The 15,551-nt window shown below is 49.0% G+C and overlaps 1 protein-coding gene across 1 annotated transcript in view; it reads left to right on the forward strand.

The window, feature by feature from the left end:
- FBXL5 (F-box and leucine rich repeat protein 5) overlaps window positions 1-15,147 on the forward strand; it is a 45,218-nt gene extending 30,071 nt beyond the window's left edge. The window contains exon 11 of the mRNA XM_083163793.1: window positions 14,888-15,147. Within this exon, the coding sequence (XP_083019919.1) occupies window positions 14,888-14,964 (77 nt within the window). The 3' untranslated portion in view covers window positions 14,965-15,147. The remainder of the gene's footprint in view (window positions 1-14,887) is intronic.
- Window positions 15,148-15,551: the final 404 nt, after the last annotated feature.

A 15,551-nucleotide genomic window follows, 5' to 3' on the forward strand; every position in this document is an offset into this window, starting at 1 on the left:
GGCTTACTGATCCTGGCAGAGTGACTTGGATTTCCTGGGCATCGCTTCCCCGCAGTTGAAACCAACAGACAGATAAGTGACTGGGTGCATTGCCTCTGTATAAACGCTTGTACATTGTTTGCACTGTGTATACTGATAGATATACATTTATCACTTGCATCATGTCTGAGCATCAGGCTGTGGTTTTGGGGGAGGGAGCCCTTAGTGCACTGAGCGCGTGCAATGTTTGCACACAAAAGTTTGTCCCTGAGCAGATGTCCAAGGGGGGCTTATGTATTACTTGCGCTGATGTGAGACCCATGGGCAGTGAACCCCATAGGGCAGAGCAGATGGAACCTGCGTGGGCCAGGGCCCTAGGCAGGTCAGTAAACGCTTTGGTGCAGCTTTTGGACAGGCAGAGTGATGGGCTGGTAGAATCACAGAGACCTATGCCATCATCTCAGCAGTCGTCTGGCTCCTTGCCTCTTACCCAGGCAGATCCTGCGCTGATTCAGGTGATGCAGGATACTGCAAAAGGGATCAACAGGTTCAGTGAAATGCTGGACAAAATGGATGATGTGGCAGGGACCCCTAGAAGGTCTTATGCTTTAACTACTGTGGTAGATGAAGAGGAAGGAGAGTATACTGACATCCCCTGGGATCAGGGTGATGATTTGGAAGAGAACTCTGCTGCTGGTATAGAGGATCTCATTGTAGCTGTGAAGCAGGCTTTAAAGCTGTCTGTGGAGGATAAGACTCCTGTTAAAGGTGTTTTTAAGCGACAGCGGAAGGAGGCTGTTACTTTTCCTTCAGATGAGGGGTTACAGGAATTGTTAGAAGGGGCTTGGAAAACTCCTGATAAGAGGCTTCAGATGCCTAAGCGATTCCTTAGTCTGTACCCCATGCCAGAGTCTCATGCGGAGCTCTGGGAAAAGGTCCCAGTTGTGGACGCTTCAGTGGCACGGTTGTCCAAGGCTACTGTATTACCAGTACAAGGCGGTGCAGCTTTTAAAGATTCTGTGGATAAAAAGCTGGAGGGAAACCTCAAGGCTGTCTTTGAAGGGGTGGGGTTTACCTTACGGCCCCTTATTGCTTCAGCCTGGGTCTCTAAGGCCATGATAGAGTGGGCTGGTGAATTATGCACCATGCTGCAGGCTGACCCTGGTGCGTTACTGCTTGCAGAAAAGATTAAGGCAGCTGCAGAATATGCAGTGGAAGCAGAGGAGGAAGCTATTAAAATGGCGACCAGAGTGTCCACAGTCTCCATTAATGCCAGGAGAGTGCTTTGGCTTAAAGCCTGGGAAGCAGACAATGAGTCCAAGAAGGCTCTGGAAACATTAGCCTTCAAAGGAAAGGTACTCTTTGGTACCGAATTAGAGGAGATTATAAAACAGGCCACGGGCGGCAAAAGTACATTCCTGCCGGCCTCCTCAGCAAAGCAGACGTCCAGATTTTCTGCTTTTAAGCCGTCCTTTCGGCCCTCCCCTAGAGGTGGTGCGTCCTTTCGAGGACAGTCTTTCAGGGGAAGGTTTCAGTCCTCTAGAGGCAAGACACAAAAGTCTAAATTTGGCTCTTTTCACAAGAAGCCTGCCACAAAAGGAGAGGATAAACCCTCTGCATGACTGTCAGGGGCTTCGCCCGACAGTGACAAAAGTGGGGGGGCGTCTCACACTCTTCAGGGACGCTTGGGCTTCTCTAGGCCAGGATGCCTGGGTGTTAGATATTATAACACAGGGTTACAAAATCCCTTTCAGAGGGCCGCCCCCGAAGAGGTTTATTCCCACATCCTTACCAAAGGAGGCACGGCTTCGTACAGCTCTTGTGAGAGCAGCTCACTCCCTTTTGGAAAAAGGGGTGGTTACACTAGTCCCCAGGGCAGAGTGGAAGAAAGGCTTTTACTCCACGCTGTTCCTGGTGCCCAAACCAGACGGGTCTTTCAGACCAATACTAAATTTGAAGTCTCTAAATGTTCATTTATGGGTAGACCATTTCAAAATGGAGTCCCTACGGTCAGTACTCCTGAGTCTGGACCAGGGAGAATTTTTGGCGTCCATGGATGTCCAGGACGCATATCTGCACGTCCCTATACACCCGGAGCATCAGACCTTGTTGAGGTTTGCCATAGGAGACCTGCATTTACAATTCCGGGCGTTACCCTTTGGGCTAGCAACCGCGCCAAGGGTATTCACAAAGATAATGTCAGTGATGGCGGCGGTGCTGAGGCTCAGGGGAATCACAGTAATACCCTATTTGGACGATCTCCTGTTCAAAGCAGAGTCAGCAGCCATGCTGCAGAGTCACTTGGCAGAGGCCATCAGTTTTTTGCAGGCTCACGGCTGGATTTTAAATTTGCAAAAATCTCAGTTGGTACCGTCACAAAGGCTCCAATTCTTGGGAGTCATACTGGACACCCATCTTCATCGGGTTTTCCTCCCGGAGGTAAAGGCCAGGGATCTGGTCACCCTAGTCCAGGAGATTCTCAGGGCTCAGAGCATTTCAGTATGGAGGTGCCTCAAGCTCCTGGGGAAAATGGTGGCGTCATTCGAGACGCTTCAATTTGCCAGGTTCCACTCTCGGAGGTTCCAATGGAACATTTTGTCAGCCTGGTCAGGAAACACTTTGACCATGAAATCCGAGATGATAGTGCTGTCTTCGGACACTCGGGAATCCTTGAAATGGTGGACAGAAGTAGATTCCCTTCAGTGGGGTCGGTCATTACAGACCTGGGACTGGTTGGTAGTAACTACCGACGCCAGTCTCAGGGGCTGGGGGGCAGTAGTCCTGGATCTCAGGCTTCAGGGCCTGTGGACGGCAGAGGAATCAGCGTTACCAATCAACATCTTGGAGCTGAGAGCTGTCTGGAAAGTGATTTCCTTGGCGGGAGACAGGTTACAGAACCTCCCTTTGAGGATTCAGACCGACAATGCCACAGCTGTGGCGTATCTGAATCACCAGGGAGGTACACGCAGCAAATTGGCCATGTGGGAGGTGTCCAGAATCTTTCTATGGGCGGAACAGAATGTTCCAGCTGTATCGGCTATATTCATTCCAGGAATAGAGAATATAGAAGCCGACTTCCTGAGCAGGGAGGAGCTCAAGGAAGGGGAATGGAGCTTACACCCTCAGGTGTTTCACCAGATCACTTCGATGTGGGGAATTCCGGATGTGGACCTGATGGCATCCAGGGTCAACCGTCAAGTGCCCAGGTTCTATGCCAGAACGAGGGATCCACTAGCGGAGGCAGTGGATGCCATGACTATTCACTGGCAGGGAGATCTCCTTTATGCGTTCCCACCAGTACCAATGTTACCGAGACTTCTGAAGAAAATACAGGGGCAGAAGGTTCCAGTGATCTTAGTGGCCCCAGATTGGCCAAGGAGGTCCTGGTACTCGAGGCTTCAGAGGTTGTCTGTGGACTCATGGCGTCTACCTCTGAGACCAGACCTTCTAAGACAAGGCCCATTCAATCACCTGGATTCCGATCGATTGATTTTGACGGCCTGGCTATTGAAACCACCATTTTGAAAAGGAAAGGGTTTTCTGATGCAGTAGTACAGACGATGATAAAAGCCAGAAAAGCTGTATCTTCGGCAAATTATTATAGAGTCTGGAAGACTTACATCCGATGGTGTGAGAGAAGAAAGGCTCATACATCTCATTTTAAGCTATCAAGAATGATGGAATTCTTACAAGATGGTTTTTCATCGGGTCTAAGCCTTCAGTCACTGAAGGTGCAGATTTCGGCCTTGTCCATCTATTTCCAGAAAAAGATAGCCATTTTGCCGGAAATTCAAACCTTTTTACAAGGAGTATCCAGGTTGAAACCTCCATACAAGCAACCAGTAGCACCTTGGGATCTATCACTGGTTTTGGAATGCCTTCAGAAGGCACCATTTGAACCTTTAAGGTCGGCTGACTTTAAGTTTCTCACGTGGAAGCTAGTGTTTTTGTTAGCAGTAGCATCTGCTAAAAGAGTTTCAGAGTTGGGAGCCTTGTCATGTAAATCTCCCTTCTTAATTTTTCATGATGACAGGGCTGTTTTGAGAACAGTGCCTCAGTTTTTACCGAAGGTGGTATCTACCTTCCATTTAAATCAGGAGATAGTTCTACCTGTGTTTCAACCCCCAGAGGGTTCTAAGAAAAGGGACAAGTTGAGAACTTTGGATGTTGTGCGTGCTTTACGCATATATGTGGACAGAATGAAGAGTGTCAGGAAGACTGACACATTGTTGGTATTGTATGACGTACACAAAATTGGTTGGCCTGCATCTAAGCAGACTATTGCTAGGTGGTTGCGGTCTGTGATAGCCTTTGCATACACCAAAGTGGGTAGACCGGTACCGGCCAAAATAAATGCGCATACCACCAGGTCAGTTGCCACCTCTTGGGCGGTTCGACATGGGGCCACAGCTGAGCAGGTTTGCAGAGCTGCCACTTGGTCATCTGTTCACACATTTGCCAAATTCTATAGATTCCATGAGTTCGCGTCGGAGGACGCATCATTCGGGCGAGCAGTGCTGAGAGCTGCAGACCTGAGCGTACCCTCCCAAAGGACCGGCTCTGGAACGTCCCAGTGTTGAGCTGTGTCACCAGGACCATTGAAAGAGAAAAAGGGATTTTTGTAAGAACTTACCGTTCGAATCCCTTTCTCTGATATGGTCCTGGTGACACAGCGATCCCTCCCTTACGCTCAGTAAGTATGCCAGAAGTTTCATGATGTTCATGTTAAAATGGTTAAAAGTTAACAGTTTCTGTTATAAAATGTGCATATAATATGTGCAGGCGTTTGTACTGAGTTAATGTATTCCAGTGGCTTTGAAAGATTGAACTGAAGAGTCCAGGGATGCAGTAGGGGAGGAGCCTACCCTCTAAAACTTTAGGATAGGTGCCTGGCTCCTTCGGACCCTCCTACATCCCAGTGTTGAGCTGTGTCACCAGGACCATATCAGAGAAAGGGATTCGAACGGTAAGTTCTTACAAAAATCCCTTTTTTTACATTGAAATCAATGTAAAATGGTCTGAGACCCAATTTTACATTGATTTTAATGTAAAATGTACACGCCCTCCGACCTTTTCATACCCCCACTATCCACGTCGGCGTGGAGTTGATTTTATAAAGTGTGGCGAGCGCAGCGAGGTGAGCGGATGCACATAACTTCACAGGTATACGCGGCCCCTCGCGGGGCTCGCCACGCTTCGGGCTCGGTGGCTCGCTGCGCTTGCCACACTTTATAAAATCAACTCCACGCCAAAGTGGATAGTGGGGGTATGAAAAGGTCGGAGGACGCGTACCGCCGCCCCTAATTGGCTTCAAATAGTGGGGTGGCGTTAACAATGGGGGGGCATTAACCATACTTAATACCCATGAGGGGGCATATACAATTAGAAATTGGCCATATTGGCCCTTTTCCCATTGTTCCCTATGTAAAATCGCGTTGATCGCGAAGATCGCATCGCATCAACGCGATTTTCTCTTTACCGGCAATTAAAGCTGGTAATTGACAGAAAATCGGGTCGATCGCATGCCTTAAGTACCTTATATTAAGGCATGCGATCAACCCTGACGGGCGCCGTGCTAGGAAACAAGTACCCTATAGAATCTTCATGCTCTCTTGTCTACATACCTAGGACCTTATTCAGATTCATTTGGTCCTCCGTGCATTCGCACAGAGGACCGATGTTGAGCATCTGCGCATGCACAGGCGTGTTTCTGCACAAACTTTTGGTTCGCCAGGTGCATGCACCCTACATGAGAACGCTGGCCATTTCTCAGGCTAATGAGGCTATGACGGACAAGCGGGGGGCGGGCAGCTGACATCACCGGATGTCAGCTGTCCGCCCTGTCCTCGCACGGGGCGCCCGCAGTTTAGAGTGACTATATAGGTCTCTCAACTGCGTGCATGGGAGAAATCATTCCATGGTCGCCGAACATGGAATGATTTCTCCCCGCCTGCGAATGGATCATTATGTAAATCATCCATTCACAGCCGTGCAGGGAGTACTGCGTGCGAGGGGGGGGGGGGGGGGGGCGGCACTGCGGACAGAGGGCGGCATCTGATGGACTTGCGAGGCCTTGCGAGTCAATCAGAATAAGGTCCCTAGTTTTAGGATCTTGTAGATGTTGATCAGTTCTACGGAGAGAGATTTGTTAGCATTCCCACTCAGTAATAAACTGTAATGATGTGGTGCCACATCCTGGGTCTCGCCAAAGGGCTAGTGGCATTCGTCTCCTCTTCATCTTTGGCCTTACCACCAATTACAAAGTCTTTTTATTTCCGCACATAATTGTGCTGGCTTTAACGGTTTGGCAATAAGGAATAAGATTTTATGTTGTCTTTCCTGCTCCTAGTCCTCTAGAGTTGACTGGCGAGGTGGGCAGAATACAGCCCAGTGGGTTCTTTTTTTATTGAGAAGTACATTCATTTCTCTACCGTCCAATGGGATACTGGGCTTCACTACTATGGGGATTGAGACCTCCGCAGGAGAGACAGGCACATAAAAAAACTTTCAGTGTGGGTGCACTGGCTCCTCCCCTCAATCTCCCTCCACTAGTCAGTTTTGAAAAATGTGCCTCAGGAGAGGCAGTGCTTCTGGATGCTCCAGAGTTTTTTCCACATTTATTTTCAAGTTTGTTATTTTGGGGCGCTGTAGTGACCACACAGCTGTCCTGCTTCGTGGGTGTCAGGGGAAGGGTCAGTCCCCGACCTCTTCAGGTGCAGAGCTGACCCTGCTACAGGACAATCCAGTCCTGCGTGGGACTTGTCACCGCACAGCATCGCGCTGTAGCGAGCAAGTCCCCTAGCCGCCGCACACCCCTGACAGGTCTGAAGACATCGGTGGTGAGTACAGGCTGGGGGTCCCACAAGGGGTCCCCGCAGCCATTTCTGGTGCGGCAAGACGACGGCTAGTAATGGCGGCTCTCCAGCAGGGACCGCGTGAACACCGCGTCTGATAACTGGCATAGGGGTGCTGCCGCTGGACCACCAGGGACACCCCTCAGGGTATAATGTATAATGTATGATATATATATTTTACACCTTTAATAATGTCAGTATAATTCTTTGTAAGCGCCAGCTCCGTGTAAGGGGGCGGGGCTTCACTCAGAGCGGGACCAAGCTCTGCTGGGCGCGCGCTGTCACTTCCTGCTTCTTCACACGCTGCCAGACTCCATTACAGGGCTCCTCACTGGCGTGGTGGATCCGGGTACTTGCAGCACGGCAGAGACAGCAGGTTTTTATAGCGATTTAGCGCTGCTGCGCTATCTAGCTTAGTCAGACACTGTGTTGTTTATATCACTGTGTTTAGCGTTACCAGCTCACCCAGATCTGTGAGTTCAGGTTAAGGGTGCACTTGGCTCCCCAATTGCTCTGTTTTTTCCCCACTGTTTAGTTACAGACACAGCATAGAGCAAGCACATAGTCTGTTTTCACTCAGAGGAAACACATCCAGCAGTGTGTGCACGTGTGTGACTGCGTGGGGGTTGTGTTGTTACTATCTCATCATGGTGAAAAAGTTCACTTGTATGGTGTGTAGCACCAAGTTTGTGCCCAAGTCACAGTCCCAGGTTACTTGTGAGGCTTGTATGTCACCACAGCCCAGTAGTGCTGACACCCAGATCAGTGGGGTTCCCCCACAGCTTGCGGGGCAATCGCAGGCAGACGAGCAGGAGCCTGCGTGGGCCTCCAACATAAAGACCTTGTTGGATTCTGTGGCTTCACAGCTTTCCACTAACACTCAGCAAACGCAGAGGGTTCAGAGGGAATTATCCATGCTAGGGTGGATATTCTTCATACCCAAAATGTACCTCCCCCGCCCGCACAGCCTCAAAAGAGGCAGGCTACTGCTATGGATCCTGACACAGATGAGGACGATGAGGACATATTGGAGGAGGGTGAGGAGCAGGGTCTGCAGGAACCAGCTCCTGAGACGGCAGTACATGGTCCCGAGCCCCTTATCAGGGCCATTAGGGATGTTTTAGATCTCCCTGTAGAGGCATCCACAGAAGGAGACCCTTTTCTTCATGACCCAGAAGAAACAGCCAGTGTACTTCCCTGAGCAGGCAGAGTTAGAAACTGCTTTCAGGGCTGCATGGCAAAACCCTGATAAGAGGTTTACTCTTTCAAAAAGGTTCACAAATGCTTACCCCTTTGAACCTTTGGGCAGAAAGAAATGGGAGGAGCCACCGGTAGTGGACTCCTCTGTTTCCCGCCTCTCTAAGAAGGTGTTGTTACCAGTCCCAGGGGTATCCACCCTTAAGGACGGGGCGGACAGAAGGCTGGAAGCTACCCTCAAGTCCATATATACGGCTAGTGGAGCATCCCAGCGTCCAGTTTTAGCCAGCTGCTGGATGGCCAAGGCTATTCATACCTGGTCAACCCAGATTCAGGAAGGCTTGTTGGGTGACATGACTGTGGCCCAGATAGGGGACAGCCTGCGTCACATTCAGGACACCGCAAAAATACTGTGCGAGGCACAAAAGGAATTGGGCGCAATCAACGCGCGCAATTCAGCCATGGCGGTGTCAGCCAGACGGGCCTTGTGGCTGCGGCAGTGGTCTGCAGATGTAGACTCAAAGAAGAGTGTGGAGGGTATTCCCTTTACAGGAGAATGGCTGTTTGGCAGTGAATTAGACGGTTGGATTTCCAAAGCCACGGCAGGAAAGTCTACCTTTCTCCCATCAGCCCCCACGGTTGCAAAGCGTACCTTCACAGGTGCTTCCCAGCAGTCCTTTCGTGGGAACAGGTTTCGCCCCAAGGCTAGGGGCGCCTCCAATGCCAGCAGGGGCACGAGAGGCAAGTTTAGGAAGCCTAACACCTCCAACACCCAGGACCGTCCAAATGCCGCGACTTCCTCTAAGCCTGCAGCATGACGGGGTTTTCCCGCCACGAGACTCTCTCGCGGTGGGAGCGCGATTGTTGCATTTCAGCCATGTGTGGGACGCTTCGGGTCTGGATACCTGGGCCAGAGGTCTCATTTCTCTAGGTTACAAGCTGGAATTCGACAAACCCCCTCCCAGACGTTACTTCAGGTCGGCACTTCCAGCATCCCAGGAGGATCAGGTGCTCCTTCAGGGGGCCATTACCAGGCTGCTTCAGTCTCAGGTAATTGTACCGGTGCCAGTCACGGAGCAGGGCCAGGGATATTATTCCAACTTATTCCTGGTACCGAAGCCAGACGGCTCAGTAAGACCCATCCTGAATCTAAAGTCACTGAACCCCTTCCTGCGCGTGTTCAAGTTCAGGATGGAGTCCTTGCGCTCTGTGATCGCCTGCCTAGAAAGAGGGGAGTTCCTGGCCTCTATAGACGTCAAAGACGCCTATCTACACATTCCTATCTGGCCCCCACACCAAATCTATCTCAGGTTTGCCTTGGGGAACAACCATTACCAATTCCGGGCGTTACCTTTCGGCCTGTCGACAGCCCCGCGGGTTTTCACAAAGGTAATGGCGGAAATGATGTCACTACTCAGGCTCCGAAGGGTGAATGTAGTGCCTTACCTGGACGACCTGCTAATAAAAGCAGGGTCGGCGGAGGCTTTAAGCAGTGCTCTCAATCTGTCCATACAGGTGCTAAGAGACCACGGGTGGATCCTAAACATGCCCAAATCATCGCTGGTTCCAACCCAGAGGATGGTTTTCTTGGGCATGATCCTGGATACATCAGAACAAAAAGTTTTTCTGCCGATGGAAAAAGTCACTGCAATACAACAGCTGGTCAGGGAGGTCCTGCAGTCACCTCTGGTACAGATCCATCTTTGCCTCCGGCTTCTAGGCAAGATGGTGGCTGCATTCGAAGCAATACAATTTGGCCGCTTCCATTCCAGGACTTTTCAATTGGATATTCTGACAAAATGGTCCGGCTCCCCCCTGCATATGCGCAGAAGGATTGGCCTTGCAACAAGAACCAGGATCTCGCTACAGTGGTGGCTAGATTCATCCAATTTGTTGGCAGGCAGACGGTTTCAGATCCAGGACTGGATTCTGGTAACCACGGACGCCAGCCTGAGGGGCTGGGGAGCTGTGACACAGGGAGTCCGCCTACAGGGTCGATGGTCTCCACTGGAGTCAGGCCTTCATATCAACAAGCTGGAGTTGAGGGCGGTCTACTATGCCCTGTTACAGGCAGCTCCATTGTTACAGGGAAAGGCGATCCAGGTCCAGTCGGACAATGCCACCACTGTGGCCTATATAAATCGGCAGGGTGGTACCAAGAGCATGCCCTGCATGAGAGAAGCGTCAAAAATTCTGTCCTGGGCGGAACAGAATGTCCAGGCCCTGTCTGCCATTTTTATCCCGGGGGTCGACAATTGGGAGGCAGACTTCCTGAGTCGTCACGATCTTCACCCGGGGGAGTGGGGCCTTCACACTCAAGTGTTCAATGCCATAGTGGATCTGTGGGGGCTCCCTCAGATCGACCTGATGGCTTCACGATTGAACCACAAGGTAGCAGTGTACTGTGCACGGACCAGAGACCCAGGGGCGATAGCCGTGGACGCTCTCACCTGGACCTGGGATTTCCAATTGGTGTACCTCTTCCCACCTCTCCCATTGTTGGCTCGGGTGCTAAAGCGGCTCCGGCATCAGGGGACGGAGGCCATACTGGTGGCACCAGACTGGCCAAGAAGGGCCTGGTACGGGGACATTCAGGCCATGCTAGTGGAAGACCCGTGGCGTCTGCCCCTAAGAGAAGACCTGCTCCTCCAGGGCCCGTTCGTCTTCCAGGACTTACAGCGGCTACGTTTAACGGCCTGGAGGTTGAGCGGCAGATCTTAGTCCACAAGGGTCTCCACCCCTCTGTCGTCACTACAATGATAAAAGCCAGGAAGCCGGTGACGGCTGCTCATTATCATGTAATATGGCGCAGATATATTGCCTGGTGTGAGAAGAATGACTTGCCTCCGGCCAGTTTTCGATTAAACAGTCTGCTACGTTTCCTTCAGGCTGGCCTGGATAAGGGACTCAGATTGGGTTCCTTAAAGGTCCAAATCTCCGCACTATCTGTGTTTTTTCAGAAAAAGATTGCGGCCTTGCCTGAAGTGCAAACCTTCTTACTGGGGGTGCTCAGGATTCAGCCCCCCTTTGTGCCTCCCACTGCACCATGGGATTTGGAAGTAGTTCTTACTTTCTTAAAATCAGCCCGGTTTGTTCCACTGGAAGAGTCTGAGCTGCGACACCTCACTTGGAAGACTGTTGTTCTGCTGGCGCTAGCTTCGGCCAGGAGGGTGTCCGAGCTCGGGGCCTTGTCTTGTCGGAGCCCTTACCTTGTGTTCCACAACGATAGGGCGGAACTCAGGACTAGACCACAATTCCTTCCAAAGGTGGTGTCAGGGTTCCACCTAAACCAACCTATTGTGGTTCCTTCTAGCGCGACACACCCAGATATACCGGATACCTTGGATGTAGTCCTCACCCTTAAGGGGTATGTCAAGCGCACAGCTAGGATCCGTAAGACGGACAGCCTGTTTGTGCTTTATGATGCGCAGAAGAAGGGTTTACCTGCTTCAACGCGTACCATTGCCAGGTGGATAAGATGTACTATCCAACAGGCTTATGCATCAGCTGGTTTGTCGCTTCCTTTTTCAGTAAAGGCTCATTCAACCAGGTCTGTAGGTACCTCTTGGGCGGCTGCTCGAGGGGTGTCGGCTATGCAGCTATGCAGGGCCGCAACTTGGTCAGGGCAACACACATTTGTGAAGTTCTACAAGTTTGACACCCTGGCCAGGGAGGATTCCCAGTTCGGGAATGCGGTTCTACAGCAGAATCCGCACGTTCCCACCCGTTCTGGTAGCTTTGGGACCTCCCCATAGTAGTGAAGCCCAGTATCCCATTGGACGGTAGAGAAAATAGGATTTTGGGTACCTACCGGTAAATCCTTTTCTCGTAGTCCATATGGGATACTGGGAGCCCGCCTCAGTGCGGCTTTTTCTGCTGTCAGATCTACTTTATGGTTAGGCTTATTGCCTTGTTTTCTATAGGATAAATATGTCTATAGATTGTTCTAGTTACAGGTGTCCTCTTAAGTTGTTAGGATTCACCTCTCTTATATGTTTTTTGTTCGTTTGGGTGTGCTGGATGAATCTCACCACAATACGTTATCACATACTCCTCACATGCTCTCCTTCGGCACAGTTTTTGCATTAACTGACTAGTGGAGGGAGATTGAGGGGAGGAGCCAGTGCACCCACACTGAAAGTTTTTTTATGTGCCTGTCTCTCCTGCGGAGGTCTCAATCCCCATAGTAGTGAAGCCCAGTATCCCATATGGACTACGAGAAAAGGATTTACCGGTAGGTACCCAAAATCCTATTTTTTTGCAAATGCTAGGTGGCGTTTACCTTGTGTTGAAGCTTATACAGAACATTTTTTTTTTTTTTTTAACTTCTCCAATTATTCCCCTTCTCTCTCAGCAGGATAAGTTGTTTTTTTAGTAAGGAATAATTTCAAGCTAGCACAGTGATGGCTAACCTTGACACTCCAGCTGTTGTTGAACTACACATCCCAGCATGCCCTGATACAGTCTTCCTATTTGGCCACCCTAAAACCGGTGCAGGGCATGCTGGGATGTGTAGTTCAACAACAGCTGTGTCAAGGTTAGCCATCACTGAGCTAGCAACTCTTTCCCGCTAGTCTCTGTAGTTCTAGTTGCACCTGCGCTCTGGTGGTAGCAGCTTATCTGTGTTTTATATAAGATTTGTCCCATAAATTACCTCAATGGGATCTATTGTTCCTTCAACACCTCTGTTCCTGAGAAACATTCCCAGATCTGCCAATAGGAAGCAGACATCAGCCTTATTATGGGGCTTTTGCAGGTCTGGTCCTACTTGTATTCAATTTATGAATCCACAGAATTGAGGATTTAAATCTCGAGCAAGATGTTAGTTTTACCATCTTTTTCTAGAATTTTAGTATGTGGAACCATGGGCTTGCTGCTGGCAGTGAAGGCCCCCCCATCCACTACAGCAAGGCATCGCATGGCGTACCTCTCATGCAATACCCGGCAGTTCCTGGGCAGCAGGATCATACACGATACATTGTATGTGGTTCTTTTGCATACAATGTATCGTATGCTACCCTATTCCTGGGTGTGGAATTTGATGAATCCTTGGTGCAGCAGTAATGGGCCCCATACATCAGCAATCACAATTTATGGATTTCCAGATACAGGGATTTTTTGGCCAGATAAATGGATTTTACAATCTATCTGACTTTGCCCACACATTATGGATTTATTTCAGTGATCGGCAGATTTTTCCATCTAAAGATTGCATCTTCATATCTGGAAATTGCCCAATCGATTGTCATTTCAGCTGTTCATAATGTAAATAGATGAAGAAGACGAATTGGGAATGCCCACACATATAAAAAAAGATCTGCAGATAATACCAGATTATTAAACATGTTTAAAAACCTGATTAAGCAATCGATTGGGATTGCCAAAAGGGGGAGCCCACACATCTAAAATTAATTGTGGCAATCGTCTCCATATCTGAAAATTGTCACAATTAATTGCTGATGTATGGGGCCCTTAACTATCTCCGTGGTCCTGTGCACATCAGATTGCAATCTGAGATTAAACACATGCAATTTGGGCCCTTTTCATCAGATTCCTCGGCCCAATGTCTTTGGAGACGAATGAAAAGGCCACAAATTGCACTAGTGGATGTATTTAGTATCCGTATACAGAATATCCAAATCAATTTTGTGTTTTGTATTAATGTTCTATAGTTACATTTTACTACCACCTGATAATTCACCTTAACTAAAGACCAAAAACGATGGGTCCAGCAGGGGGGTATAAGAGGGTGGCAGACATTGGTTGCATCTCCTTTCTCCTGCTGACCTGATCCTTTTCCTTTTTTTTTTTGTATAATTTTTTTTATTTTATTTTTATGAGGGCAGTTTAATTTGGGGCAATGGCTGACTGGTTATTGTTGGTGTATTGCCAATTTTGCTGAAAACTCTTGACCACCAGAATTTTTCTTGTGCCCCATTGAGGATGAGGGGGCCTGAACTGCATACCCTAGCTACTAATAATGATATGTGCTACCTAACTGAGACATAGGGGGGGTAACCAGAATACGTTCGTAGCTCGACTGATGGTCATTTCTGCACTTGTGCATGCACCCACTGCGTATAGTGGGATCGCTGGGTGAACGCATACAGGACAGCGGGCTTTTTTTGGGCCTTCCCATGATGACACTGGACATTCTTATCGTAATGAGGCCGTGACACGGGTGGGGGATCGGCAGCTGACATCACCGGATGTTAAACATCCATTCGCAGCCTGTGCGTGGGAACACACGCTGCAAGGGGATAGGAACAGAATAGCAGGTGCACCATTCAACATTTACATTTTTTTATATATAATATATTAGGTTCTTGGCGTAGTATGAGCCTGCCTCCTCCTCATCAAGGTGACCTCGTGGGACCTCATATATTATATTATATATAAAAATGTAAATGGTGTATGGTGCACCTGCTATTCTGTTCCTATGCCCCATTGAGATGCACAGGAAAATCTGCATGTTGGGCTACTGTAATTCCGAATGATGTGCGCAGCCAGCCATCGGTTATAATTGAATTGCCCCCACAGTTTATTGTCCAAATACATGCCAGCAAGAGAAGGTGTGACTCATGTAGGAGGGAATATGCCAGGTAGCCCATCAATTACCCCAGGTGAGTAACCTTTTCAGGCAGGGTTGTACTTTGAAATTATAGAATTTTCAACTTCTGGTGTAATTCTGGTTTTACTAATTATTATCATTTGAAATATTTACTGAGCCATAACCTACATTCACTTATTACTGTCACTGTAGTGTTGTTTGTTTTAATTGCATTGTGATTCCATGTGTACTAAGCCTGACATTGTTGTCTATGCGAGTTAAACACCCGGGTTGTGTTCCCCTACAGGTCCACATGCTGATACCGCCAGCGGATGCCAGAATCTGCAGTGTGGTTTTCGGGCCTGCTGCCGATCTGGTGAATGATCTGTTCTGAATTCCCCCACCCACATGCAGCCATTCTTTCATGCACTTTACCTTTTTACCACACGCTGTGTGCTAGTCAGTTTTTGGAATCCCTCTCAGAGCGCAGCATACATCATAGTTCCTGAGCAAACTGTCAAGTGTAGAAGCAGTTTTCGCTTAATAAAACTTTGTTGTCTGAAGTAACTTTTGTCTCTGCCTATTTTGTTTCATTAGTCTATTTAGTATACAAACACATCTAGCATTGGGGGTCTTCATGGCTTATCTACATTACAACGTAGATCGTTTTTCTTAAAGGGTTGTGAAAATGTCAACATGTGCTAAAGAAAACCTGCCTGGAGCCATAACCATCAAACAATCACCGATTAAGTTATTAGTGGAAAAGATGACCAGTTATAAGGTTGAAAGCAGTGGTTTCCAAACTCTGGCCCTTATTCTGATCGGTGCGGTAATATCTGCGTGCGTTCGTGCCGCTGATGTTTTGTGTCTGCGCATGTGCAGAGGCGTCTCTGCGCATGTGCGAGCGGGGCGTACGGCCAAATCCCGCATGAAATGTGTACACTCCGAACAAGGGGTGGAGAGGGGCTTGA

Source organism: Crinia signifera, chromosome 1 (assembly GCF_055691185.1).
Source record: "Crinia signifera chromosome 1, ASM5569118v1, whole genome shotgun sequence".
Taxonomy (NCBI): Eukaryota; Metazoa; Chordata; class Amphibia; order Anura; family Myobatrachidae; genus Crinia; species Crinia signifera.